This window comes from Sesamum indicum, unplaced genomic scaffold (assembly GCF_000512975.1).
Source record: "Sesamum indicum cultivar Zhongzhi No. 13 unplaced genomic scaffold, S_indicum_v1.0 scaffold00177, whole genome shotgun sequence".
NCBI lineage: Eukaryota > Viridiplantae > Streptophyta > Magnoliopsida > Lamiales > Pedaliaceae > Sesamum > Sesamum indicum.
This window is the reverse complement of record NW_011628077.1, coordinates 122,797-136,690: the sequence shown is the minus strand read 5'-3', so window position 1 is coordinate 136,690 and position 13,894 is coordinate 122,797. Positions and strand designations below refer to the sequence as shown.

General features: G+C 31.7%; 1 protein-coding gene across 2 annotated transcripts; it reads right to left on the bottom strand.

The window, feature by feature from the left end:
• Positions 1-1,281: 1,281 nt before the first annotated feature.
• On the bottom strand, positions 1,282-5,141 carry LOC105179597 (probable small nuclear ribonucleoprotein F). 2 transcript variants are annotated; one of them, XM_011103235.2, is made up of 6 exons: positions 5,015-5,141; positions 3,385-3,527; positions 3,091-3,178; positions 2,932-2,969; positions 2,060-2,124; positions 1,282-1,540 (listed from the first exon to the last, which is right to left on the bottom strand). In XM_011103235.2, the coding sequence occupies exons 3-6, from the start codon at positions 3,122-3,124 to the stop codon at positions 1,471-1,473; spliced, it is 207 nt and encodes a 68-aa protein (XP_011101537.1). In that variant the 5' UTR covers positions 3,125-3,178; positions 3,385-3,527; positions 5,015-5,141; the 3' UTR covers positions 1,282-1,470. The 2 variants fall into 2 exon arrangements, with proteins under 2 accessions (XP_011101537.1, XP_011101536.1); XM_011103234.2 differs by lacking the exon at positions 3,385-3,527 and having other exon boundaries at positions 5,015-5,026.
• Between the last annotated feature and the right edge of the window lie 8,753 nt (positions 5,142-13,894).

The following is a 13,894-nucleotide window of genomic DNA, read 5'->3' as shown; positions in this document are numbered from 1 at the left end:
ATGGGTTTGAATTTCATCCAATGTTTATCTTTCTTGATTGCAAGTTGTTATATATAAACATTTGTAAATTCATTTTTTTATTTTGTTAGTTACAATATTATACGTTTGTTATAAGTATTAAAATGCACAAAATCGTACCTTTAGTTTTAGTTATAAAAGTGATAATTTAAAATATTATTTTATAAAATCGCTAATAAAAACCGCACCAAGAACATCCCTAGAATATAGCGTAACATCACATACATGTTGATGGGACTTAAACTGAAAACATTATAGTCACATGGGCTCAATTTCACGAATTGGGCTAAGCCTTATTAACAAAAAAAAAAATTACTTTAAAAATAATAAAATCATATTTAATATTGATGGGACTCGAACTAACAATCTTACAGCCACAAAGCCTCAATTTCACTAATTAACAAAAGAATCTGCTTTAAATATAATAAATCATAAATAATAGATAGATACTAAAGATGTTGATATTACATTTGCTGGCCCTAATGATACCTCTATTTTTTTTATTTTTTAACTCTCTTGCTCCCGCCCTCCTATGTTAAGGGCATGATATTAGCTAAAATTGAAATTTTAAAATTTAAGGAAAATAAAAGAGATAAATCCAGTTTAAGTACGTTATTAAATTAATTTTGATATTAATTGTTCTAACTGTATCAATATTAATACCTTATATTTTTGGAATTGATTATTTTTCATTCGTGTGAAAAACTAATGGTTGAACTCTTTTGTGGGTTAGAAAGGCCATAAACAACTTAAGAATAACTCATTTAAACAAATTCATTCTTGTTAGCGATATGAAAAGTTATTTCTTCAAAATACATAAACTTGAAACAATTAAATGTTTAAACCTCCGCTGTAGTTTTACTACAACTAAATATTTTATCAATTGATGGATTTAAGTATTGGGAATTTAAAATCTATAGTTAAAATACATCTGACTTTTTTGGCTTTATAAAATGAATAAGGGATTTAAATCCTCCATCAAATCAATTAGATTTTAAATATAATTATACTAGATTCGAAATCTTCTCGATAACCTAGTCATTTTAAATCCTTTTGAAATTCTCCAAGATGCTAGTCAAATGAATTTGAAATTCTTGATGCTCTCTTCTTGCTTATCTGTAATTTAAATTGTGAACATTTAACTTTCAGAATAATTAAATTTCGCATAATCAATCTTTTAAAACTCAAGCATAAAACCCACCAGATTAAAAATTATAAATCAATTCTTTAAACCAAATATGTCAAAATAGATGAGTACATCAATATTCTTGGATAAGAAAAAAATGCCCTTAATATAACACTCATAACATGATTCTGGACATTTTTACACGACAAAGATAGTCTCTGCTTCAGACAAGAGTACCCTTAGGTTTGATTCAAGTACACCTAATGATAGACACAAAGATCTCAATTCAGTTAGAATGTCATGATACAAAAGACACCAATCGAACCCTAGTCCTGATCTGCTTCTTCAATTTCTTCATCCTCAGGCACACCTCGAAGATATAGGACGTTATTGCATCTGAAATAAGGAAAACCCACAGAAGATCTGGTCAATGATCTGAACTAGAGAATGAAAATACTCCACACATCGCGGAGCAAACAGTGCTCCATATTGTAATGGTTAATCGGACAACTGCAAGGACAGAAACTTTTCCTGCTACATTAAAAGAGAGTTTTTTGGTTCTTGATAGTGTCAACTTTTGTATGTTAAAATAAATCAAAAGCTGAACAATCTCTGAAGTCTGAGGTAAAGAAAATGCTCATAAAATCATTTTAAAAACCTATGCTTGGCAATAGAAAACTATGCATTTGGAAATCAGAAAATGATATACTCAAGAACTAAGCAAAGAACTTATCCATAATATTTTGCACAAAGAGAATTAACCATGGAAGACAACCTGATCCAAATCTTGTAAACAAATATTCTTAAGCTGATCATGGCAAACTACGACATCCATGTACCTCAAGAATATGAATACCATAGGTACTTGGGTGACAATTAAGACAAAAAAATTAAAGTAAATGCCTGGTTCAATACCTGATCAAGATCTCTCCAAGATTTCCAGTGGATTGTCCATCAATATACTCTTCAGCATTAGCGAGCTGCCAATATACCCATTAATCACAGTAATGCTAAACATAAAACTGCTTGGTTTGAATAAATATATCCAAGGGAGCAGTACTCCCACTCAAACTCTTGTTCAGCTCCATTGATAATTAAAGAAAGTTACCCTTTTTCAGTTATATATTTCATATCATTTTCATTACTGTTCGAAGATGGTTGGAGGCATTAAAACTTTAGATACCCCTCATCCTTCACTCTCTGTGTGAATGATAATGACTCCTGTAATCCAATAGTTGCAATAACTTGATGAAATGATGCAATCCACAAGAATTGATAGAACTCCATCCATAATCTCAAACCTCATGCATCTTATAGCACATGAATGCAGGTGATCTACCACGGATTCAAATTTCAAACATTTTAAAGCAGGAGGGTCAAATGTGTGGTAGGTTGCATACACCTTTATAACAATACATCATCAAAAGATTGTTTCGAAATAGTTTCAAAAGCTGCATATCTAGAATCATGGACCGGCCAGCAGATAAATCAGCAGTCGCTTGAAATACAGCAAACAGACCAACACTGGTCTGGCCTTAAAACAGGCAAGTTCTGGCCACTACATACAAACATGAACAATATATTTTTACCACAAATGAGCCTACAATGTTAGATATATTTGCTATCTCTCGATATCATTGCAGGAGTATCACAGAGTTAAGTATTTGGTCATACTTTCAATTGAAAATCCAAATCAAGTCGATGTGTGTTTTCTCTTTTGCATTTGATCACAGCTATCGATGCATAAACATAACAAATCAGAGAATATTCAATTTAGCAATAGGTACCTGCAAGTTCATGTATGAATCCACGGAGACAAGATAACCTGAAACAGAAGCCAGAAAGAAGAAAAATCATCAACTTGTTAGAAACTTATCAAGAAATGCGTACAAATGCAGGAACAGAAATTAAAAGTTTTATTCGACAAGTGCCAGAAAGCTTGCTACCTTTGTATTCCATTCCCCATTTAAGTTTTACCATCACAGGCTTCCCAGTCAAATTGTTCAAGAAAGGCTTTGGATTAACCGGTACAGTCTGAAAGAACAATGAATAAATAAGTTTCAGAATACACAAAATGATAATCATGTCCAAAACTAAAGCTTAAATCTATGCAACATTGCAACTATATCATATGAATACAGCAACGGTTAGTCATTCCAGCATGAAGTCTCTTCCTACTCAGTATTGACAGCTACAACACAAACAGCAAAGAAAAACCAAAAAAAATGACAATTACTTGCCTTCTACAGTCCATTCATCAGCTGATGGCAGAGCATGTTCAGTCCGGCAACTATAACCCAACTGGTGAGTAGACGTAGACGTGTAGATACTATATATGTTGGAAAATTAAAGGTGAATATGGAATCCTTGAACTAGAAGACTCCTACACCAAACAAGATGGATGTTTAGTCGAAGGGGGCGTTCATAATCATGGCTTAAGAGTTCTAAGTGATCTGTCAAATGCTAGAGGTCAAATTTTACTATCAAATTCCAGTCGTTGGGTAGGCAATATCATGGATATTTAGTATGCATTAGAAATACATTCCTATATTAGATACATTAACTTATTGCATGCTATTTGTCCAGGTTATCTACTACAAGTTAGTCCCCAATTCCCCACAGTCCATGATAAAACTCTGACCTGGAATCCAAGTTCTCCTTAGTCCTGCTATTAAGTATCTCTGGCTGCTTCTTCATCCTACTCTCTTTTACATCATCTCACATCACAAGATCTCTTCAACTACCTCTCTGGATCTTCCAAGAGCTGAAACCTCCCGTTAAAATCCTAACATTGTTTGCAGCTCTTTGCGTTGTTAAATTTAGGTTATACCTTAGAAGCTTTGATGTGCACAAAGGAAAACCTGGTGGTTAACTTAGATTCACTCTTCTTCTTCACTAGCTTTCGCAGTTGGATTTCTCTCAAAACCATTATGAAATTAAGGTTCAAACAGAAATAGGTAAAACAGATTTAGGCCCGAGGAACCGGAAACAGGCAACACAACTCATCATATTCAAAACAAGAACCAATGCGTAATTTAGGCATAATACTCGTATTAAGGTGAAGATCATTTACGCTGTTGATTCTATGCATTTAAGAACCTATTTATAACAGCCCAGTCATGACAGCCACTGCTTCAGGGAAACCACTTAATCTTTACAATGCGCAGTACCTCTAGTATTTTGTAGTTATTAATCGTACTACCAAAGATAAGAGAAACTATAGTAAAATAAATGTGTTAAGGTCCCAGAGCTAAAATCCTACATGGTTACAGGGGACACAAGAATGAATGACAAATACATGTTTGGGTTCTTCATAGTAAACTCATTGAACCGGAATTTTTCTTTTTCTAAAACCACTGTTTAAAATTACAAGAGACGCAACTCTAATTCCAATTCTAAGTCTACAATCCCTTAACGGCAAATGCTATGCTTGCACAGTTAATATGATGTTTTGTAGAATCCCATTTTTTAGTGCAGGTGTCAGCACAGAAAGCCTACTGCAGAATGGAACATTTTCAGTGGGCAGATGGGAGTATATCAGCGAGACAAAAATTTAAATATATATACCACATGACAATTCTTAATTTATATAGAAACTGATAACTCAAATTAACAAATAGTTTTCAGAAAAACTAAAGCAAGTAGCTCCATAACCCAAATTTTCCAATCTGTTAACGTCAAACAATAGCCATAAATTAAACGAATCCTGGAAAACATGAAAATTTCCAGAGGAATAATTAAAAAACGAATCCGAAGTAATTTCCTTCCATCGGTTTTTTCCTATAGCAATAATCTTGCAAATTCTGAAATCTCGGAATGACTTAAAGCAACATAATACTTAACTGAAGAAAATTAAGGAGAGGGACTTACAGCCATTGCGTTGGTTGTTGCCTTCTTGGAGCCTTGGAGGGAGAGAGATTTCTTTGGTGGGCAAATGTGGGGGTTTAGGGTTTTTGGAGCGCAGAAGGGACAAATGGCGGCGTATGCCTTTTGTTTTGGGATTGTGTAAAAATATCAAGAAAAGAAAGGCTAAATTACACTTTGCACCCTATAAATAACTAAAATAGGCACTTTCCACCTTCAGAACAAATATTTGCAGATTTTCAATTTATATTGACATGTTGGATTTTCGGCACTTTTCTAGAAATCAATGGCAGGAGGAAAAAATTATAAAAACAAAAAAGATAAATTGCATAACACCCCTTTTATTTTGGTAAAATAGCGCGAAATCTTTCAATATTAATTTTATAGAAAAAAAGACTCTTGTACTTTATAAAATACAATAAAAAACTCCCCTTCTATTAAAAACAAAGGGAGGGTGATTGACACTCACCTATTGTGAGTGATTTCATTTTTTGCTTTTTTGAGGATTACTTTAAATGTACAAATATCCATTTTGCCTCTTTATTTCATATTTAAATATATTTTGAATTATTTTATTATATATCATGATGTATAGTGGCACAAGAAGGTCTAGCTTAAGGAGAATAAGGTTCAAGGCCAATTAATGCACCAACACCAATAGTCCACAAACTTAGGAAGAGGGGTACATGGACCCAAGGCACCCCTGACTCGGCCCAAGAGCACGGCCCCAATAAGGATGACTGCTCCAATGTCTAGACCTAGCCGTCTCCACGTGGCATACAGTTGGCTTGCCAAGTCTACTACCTCGTGAGCCTGGAGGATGCGGATTCAAGGGAAGTCTCTCTAGAGTTTTGGACTCCTTGACGATTGGCACTCCTAGGACTCCTTAACGACCAGGAGTCGTTGCCAGCAATAGGTCCCCCTCAATCAGAAGATACAAAGTCAAAAAGCAAATCATAGCCAAACTAACCATCCTTATCCTTCTCCTGCCGAGAATAGAGGAAAAGGTACAGACCCCTATCGACCAGGCGGGGCACCCAGGCGGGGCACTCTCCCGGCTCTACAAGCATTGTTTTTGTTCATTAAGCACTCTTTATCAAGAACTTAGCCTATTTCCTCTTTAATTCTATCATCATATCTCAATTTCTTACTATGTTTATTTTCTTTTACGATTATCTTTGTTTAAAATCAGTACTAATTTGGACGTCAAAGTGCTAATGTATTGTTTTGTAGGTTCCGTCTTCTAGGTCCTTACACACATTTCCTTAGATCCAAAACAAAAGTCCAAGTTTGTTGGACCGTGCTATTTCCGCACGCATCAATTGGCACCGTGGGGGTAACACAAAGTTGAAGACGTGAGTAACAATGGAAGCACTTATCAACACACCAAGCAAGCAAAAATCCATGGAGGTACCTACTAACACCCCGGCCTTGCAGGTCGTCTCAAGGACATCCTTGGCCCCTACCAGTGGAGCACCAACCCCAGCACCCTCTAGGCCTACAGATCCAGTGACTGAGCCTCCACGTCGCAGTACTTCTTCTGATACTTCCTTGGGGAAGTTGTCCCCATCACTCCTGGGAGCTATCCAACAAATGATCTCGACAGTCATTCGGGAGCAAGTGGCAGCACTAGTCCCACTCGCATTGCAACTTCGTCTAACGTAAACGCCCCAGAAGTAGAACGAGCCTTTGAGGAGTGCCTGTAAAGATTCAATGCCGTTGCACTGGAGGTGCCCTCCGCTGTCCAAGAGGTCAAGGCCAACGCCTTTTCCCAAGGACTCCTGGATGGAGATTTCTTCAAGTCCTTGGCTAAGATGCCCGTTGTCAATGATTAATTACTGTAACTATGTATCTTTAAATATAAAATTAGCTATGATTAAATGTACTTATTGTAATACATCGATCTATATTTGAAAATATTTTGAGCCAATTAGTCAATAGATAATAAAACAATAATTTTACAGTTTTTACTGAATCAATCCATCAAAATTCATAAAATCCAAATTTAATATAGATTTATTGCTTTATCCATCTCTAAAATATAATAAGCCCAAATTTATTATAAATTTAAATTTGAAATTCAATCATTTGTTAATTTATTTGGGGTTTTAGTCGGTAACTTATGTTAAAAAAATTGATGTGAAAATTGTAACAAATCTCATTATTATAGATAAATATTTTAAAAAGTTTGATTTGAAATTCAATCATTTGTTAATTTATTTGGGGTTTTAGTCGGTAACTTATGTTAAAAAAATTGATGTGAAAATTGTAACAAATCTCATTATTATAGATAAATATTTTAAGAAAGTTGACATGGTTAACACCAATTACGAAGCGTGGAAATTGCATAGTGATGATAGAAGTGGGCAAAAGGAGGAAATGATGTTCTCCGTCAGTGGATTATGCAGTTATTCTCAAGACCTCTACAAATAGATAATATAATATATATATATATACGTTCACATGTATATAATAAAATATAATAATAAAATTAAATTCTAACGACTATTAAATAAATAAAATAAAAATTAAGCTTGAATAATTTGATTAAATTTAGTGCGAGTTGAACTTGGGTAATATTTTCTTACTAATATTATCTTTAATTATATTACGATTAATCTTTAATTATATAAATTGAACCACGACTATGTTCCACCAACAATATTGTAACATAAGCAAAAAAACATGTTTAAATTAAGAAAAATAATAAAAATCTATGATTTTCTAGACATTTTCCTAAATAATTAATAATTACTCATTCAATTCCAAAAAATTGATATTTTATCTAATTTTTATTAGAACCACTACATAGAAGTAATTTTATTACTAAACGTTGTGGCACGTCGTTTCTACATATATATAATAAATATTTTTTTACGCTTTAAAATATATTATAAATAAGAGTAAAATATATAAATCAGTATATTATATTAATAAAATAAAAGAAATAAATAAATAATATTTTGTCAATTAATATAAATTTTGAAAAGTTGAATGAGTTAGTTATTTTATTATGAAGGGGCATTTTTTACTTAAAAAAAAAATAGTATGATGGTGTCATTAACAGCCGTTTGTGAGTGTTGATGGACTTTTCTTTTTATATTAGTATAAATATAGATAATTTTTATCCAACCTTATAAGTACGCGTTCTTGAGTATTTATTATTACAGTCAAGATCAAAATTGAAAATATTTCCCGTGCCTTGGCACGGATTTCGTACTAGTATATATATTTTATGTGCAGAATTTACATCTAAAGGGATGTATTAAAAATTAAATATTAAATAGTTATTTTTATACTAATTTAAATTTTTAGATGAGGTGGTGGTTTAACGACGCCCACAATTACCGTATGAAAAAGACTGACAATTTTGACCTTGCTTTGAGTGGAAACGACCTCTGTGTGTACGCGTAGAAATAATTAACAACTTTGATTATGACATATGTATATATAATTGCTTGAATGTTTATCATTAATAGTGATAGTGATGATGGTGATGAAGAATCCCATTAATCTCTTGACCTCAAAACTCCAATTTGAGATGTTATGGATGACAACCATGTCCCATTTTTTTCATTGCAAATATTGAAAAATGTTTCATGAAAAAAGAAATATATATTTTTTATCCGATAATTGTGATGCAGTGACACTTTTGGTCTACTTCGATAATTTTTCAATTAAAAATAATATTTTAAAAAAACAACACATGGGGTTGTCATGTGTCTTTTTTTCTCTGTAAAATTTGCATTTTTTGATAGAAATGTACTGTTTTTTAAAATTATTGTCTTCAATTATAATTAAAGTTAATCAATGGTGTCATTTTTTAAATTACGGGACAGAAAATGAATTTTGCACAAAAAAATAATAATATGTGTTGAGCCCATTAATATAAAATAGTTCAAAGGGATAATTATACTTTTCTTTCTTAAGATTTGGTGTAATCACGCGTAGATTCTCTATGATTTGAAAAATTACATCTAGTTCCCTAAAGTTTGCATCTATCTAACAAATAAGTTCTTCTGTTAGCCAAAATTCTTGAATTTGATGATATTAACAAAAGATCGAATAAAAAATCAAATTTTACCTTATTACTACAGCCAGATAAACCTTTTATGATCAAATTACCCTTATACATCTTCACATCTGAATGCATGTGAGGAAACATGTCTTCATCATTATAAGAGTACGTAATTTAGTCACAAAAGATTTGTTTGACCTGTAATAACTCACTCGATGGTAAGTATCAATTTCTATTCAATTTTTTCTGTTAATACCAATAAATTCAGTTAATCTTGACTATCAGAGAGACCTTTTGTTAGATAAAAGCAAACTTCATGAACACTAGACGTAATTTTTCAAATCATAAAAAATCTACATGTAATTATACTAAATATTAAAGAAACAAAGTGTAACTATTCCTAATTAAAATTAAACCCAATTAATTAATAACAACATATGTAGATCATGTGCGAGAAGTTAAATGCTATTCATGTGAATAGTTTTATATGATGAATAATTTAATTTATGATATGATTGTATTATAATTTAGTGGCTCACATTAGATGTTGCCAACTTATATATCCACACGATCATCTGTAAATAACACTATCACCATAAAAGAAATTGGAGATTTGTAACGATTTTTTTTTGGGACGGCCACATATTCTGTTACGTATTTGTAGTGGATTGGATGTGATGATATCATGAAAGGGTTCATAAAAATTTATTATTTTTGTAACAATCAAAATCGTTGAAGAATCCGTTATAATTTCTTTGTATCCGTAAAGTCGTTACAATTTGTAGCAATTTTTGTAATAATTTCCAAAATTAGGGACGGCAACTTTTCGCATTATGCCAGCCGTTACAAACACATTGCATAAACTTGGCTGTTACTTTTTCCCTATGGTTTTTGTAACGGTTTGTAGTATTTGTAACGATTTTAAGAAAAAATTAAAAGTCGTTACAATTATCGTGGGAAAAACCGCGAGAAAATGTACAATAAGAAAGTGTTTACAAAAATCGCATCAATAGAGACGACTTTTTTTATAGATGGTATTACAAATTCCAAAGGTGGATATGATAATGTCTATATTTTTTAACAGCTAATTTACAAAGGCTATATTAGTCATTCCAAAAGTCGTTAGAAAGGCCATTACAAAATATTATTTTTTTTAAAATTCAATCATTGATTTGTTCGCAGGAGCTATTCGTGAGGATGATGGAGAAACGCCAGAGACATCAAAACAGTGATCAAGACCTCCAATATCCTCTCAAGGTTTAATGGCCCCAAACAAGCAATAGGTGTGGCTGTCAGTAGCGGGCGGCCAAAAGAGGGGTCGAGTATTCGATCTCGGCTCTGAGGCCCACCACACGGTTGCTGGACCATCACAACCCAACAATTCCACTGCTCCATCGCCCTCGCCTCCACAACCGTCGTGCCCCGACCTTGATGATTGGGTATCGAAGCTAGAGGAGTGGATGCAAATGATGGATTCAACCTGGCCAGATCCTCCAGCGCCCTAGCCTTTAGCTGATCCCCAGTAGCCGACGGAGATGAGGACGACGAAGTCGCGACTTGAGGGGATGCTAATTTATATTAGGATTTCTTTTTTATTTGTAAAAATACAATGTAAAAACAATATTTTTGTTTTTGTAATCAATTATTTTTATTTTCTTGATACATGATATATTTTTATTTAATATTGCTTAATTAAGAAATTAAAATTACCTAAGTATAACAAAAATTTCAATAATTTATTTTAAAAAATAAATATTAAAAAAAATTGTCATTGTATTTGTAACGGCTTTTGAAAGATGAATTACTGTCATATAATCTTGAAGCCGTTACAAAAATCGTGCAAAAGATGATTATCAATTTTGAAAATTACCGTCCCAAAAGCCGCTACTAAAGCAGTATAAAAATAGTAATGAAGACAGATACAAAACCAAAACCAACATATGCATAAAGTGTTACAAAGACTGTTGAAAAAAGAAATCAAAAACTTGATACAAAATCGTTATAACATAATGCAAGACCGTTGCATAGTAAATTAATTGAGTCATTCCAAAAGCATATCCAAATTTAGTTTTTTTTCCATTCGACTACAATTGTAACGGTCTGGAGTGGCTGGTAAAAAGACTGTTACAAATTGTAACAATTTTCAAGCAAGTTTTTACAAATATTTTATAATGCCCAAAAAAGCTACGGTAGAGGTCTCCGTCATAAAAATCGTTACAAATTAAAAAAACAATTACAAATGAATAACGTAGCCTTTACAAAAATTGTTATTATAAAATAATTTTTTATAGTGTATTAATATTTGACAATCTTTACAGTTTGATGATTTCACGCGTAATTGGTAATAATTATTTTAGAAATATTGACAAACCCCCTTCCATATCTTGATAAACTTGATTACTAACAATTTAGTCAGTTATTTTTTTTGGTAAAATTACTCTTTTGGTCCTATAACTTTAAGTTATTAGTATTTTTGTCATGTAACTTCATTTACACATTCAGTCTTCTTGACGAATTTAGTCCTGAACATTTCGGATTTGGTCATTTTTGACAAATTTAGTCATGTATTATCAATTTTAGTCCTAACGACTCATAATTACAGGGCAAAAAATGATATCCATCACAGTGTGAAGGGGACCAAAATTGCCAACACAGAGGACTAGATTTGTCAAAAAAAGACCAAATGTGATATGTTTAGGACTAAACTCATAAAAAAAAAGACTAAATGTGTAAATAGAGTAAGTTACGTACAGGACCAGAAGTACAAACGGCCTAAAGTTACAGGACAAAAAATATAATTTTATATTTATCTTTTTTATATTGTTCATCGAAAATTATGATAATCATAAAATTTTAGTTTGGATTATTTAATAAGAGGGTGTTTTTCCATATTTATTAATATTATTTTGTAAGTACATACGCCTTATAAGACATTATAAGATGCAAAATTTCATTTTAAAAAGAATTTTTAGAATTGTTTGGATAGAATAAGATGAAGGTGATGACAGAACTCATAATATGTACTAATGCCAAACTTGCAATTAATTTAAAGAAAACTGAACTAACATGTTGGTTTTTTGGAAATAATTTGGGAATTCTTTATAATTTGAAAACAATATTTTTGAACCTCATAAGCTCTTTTCTAAAAAAATTACTAAATATTCTGCAATACTGTGTAAGATATTTGCGAAGTGATTGGTAATAATTCCCGAAAAAAGAGTTTATAAGCTTCAAAAACAAAATGTGTATGTGCTTATAAACTCTTTTGAAAAATATATAAGAGTTCTGAACTTATGTTTAACATCTCAACATATTCATTTAAATTAATCACAAATTTATCATTACTAATATATAATAAGTTGCATTATCTTATTTTCTCCGGACAATTTATTCTTAATGTAAAATTTGATATTTTATGCGCTTTTAAAACACCTTATAAAGTGTATGAATTTGTAAGATATTTTAAATAAACGAGTTATATATCTCCATTTATACAGAAAATTACTACAAAATAAAATTATAATAAAATCAGAAACATTCAAAAGAAAATGAATGCATATATGTGGTTGGGATCTTCTAAAAATTATAGAGTAAATTATATCGATAATTCTTGAATTAGATCTAATTACATAAACACCTTATGCCTTTTGCAACAAGCACACCTCTTGACACTATAGATGTAATTAGAAATACACCTCCTGTTCAATGACGACATTTTATATAAATACCTTTTTGGGTACATTACACTAATACCATCTCCGACACTGGTTTATAATTTTGTAATATATATAATATTTGTATAATTAGACCTAATATCCAACGTGGGTAATCAGAAAGGGTTCATGAGACGTGAAATGAACAAATAAACTTGTATGAAAAAAATTTAGCAAATTGCCCCCATATGTTACGAAAAATGAAGCAAATTACCCCGTATCAATGGATTAGATAGAGTGTATAATTTGCTTTATTTTTCAAAAAAATAATTTATTATTTTATTTTTTATAAAAAAATTATTTATTTCTTGTATAACAAAGAATAAATTGAATTTTTGAATGATGAGAAATCCACCAAACTTTTGATTTAACAAAGGAAGTTGAAGGGGAAGTTTCGTCCATAGAAGAAAGAGGAGATGATGATGAGGTTTTATATATAATAATTGCAAAGAAGATTATGAAGTGCAAAGTGCAAGTGAGCATGCGAGTGAGTGTGAGTGTGGTGTGGTGTGCATGTGATGTGATGTGCCCACCAAACCTACAGATTAGTTCAAGTTGGAGAAGACATTTGTCATTCATTCCTTCACACCTTTTTACATATATATGACCAAAACATGAAAACAAACCGCACTAACACCGAATTTTGGGGTTGGTGAGTTAGTGGGGGAGATGTCAAGTACAGATTTTGTTCCCCACCCCCATCCAATCTAAACTTAACACATTTTTCTTTATATGAATTTAATTACGGGAAAAATACAAATCGGTAAATGTTATAATTGGTCCGTTAAGTTTGTATTTTTAAATTATTTTAATCCCTCAAATTCATTTCTTGATATCAACATTTCGAAATTTTAGTTTTAGTCTCTTATTGATTTCATCTGACTGTTTTCCCCGAAAATATGATCGAATTTTAACTTTTTAAAGGTAAAATGGTCAATTTTGATTTGATTTTCTCATTCTGGCCGTTAAATTTGTAAATTTATCGAATTAGTCATTTTTAGACGGTGAAAAGTACTAGCTTGTGTAATTATGTTTATGGTGGAAAATGTAATGAGATGGCTAAAAATGCACTGTGGTATTAAGTACATATTGTATGTAAACTAACTGTCGTAGAAAATAATGTATGTGATGTAATAAAATGAATTTGTTTCAACT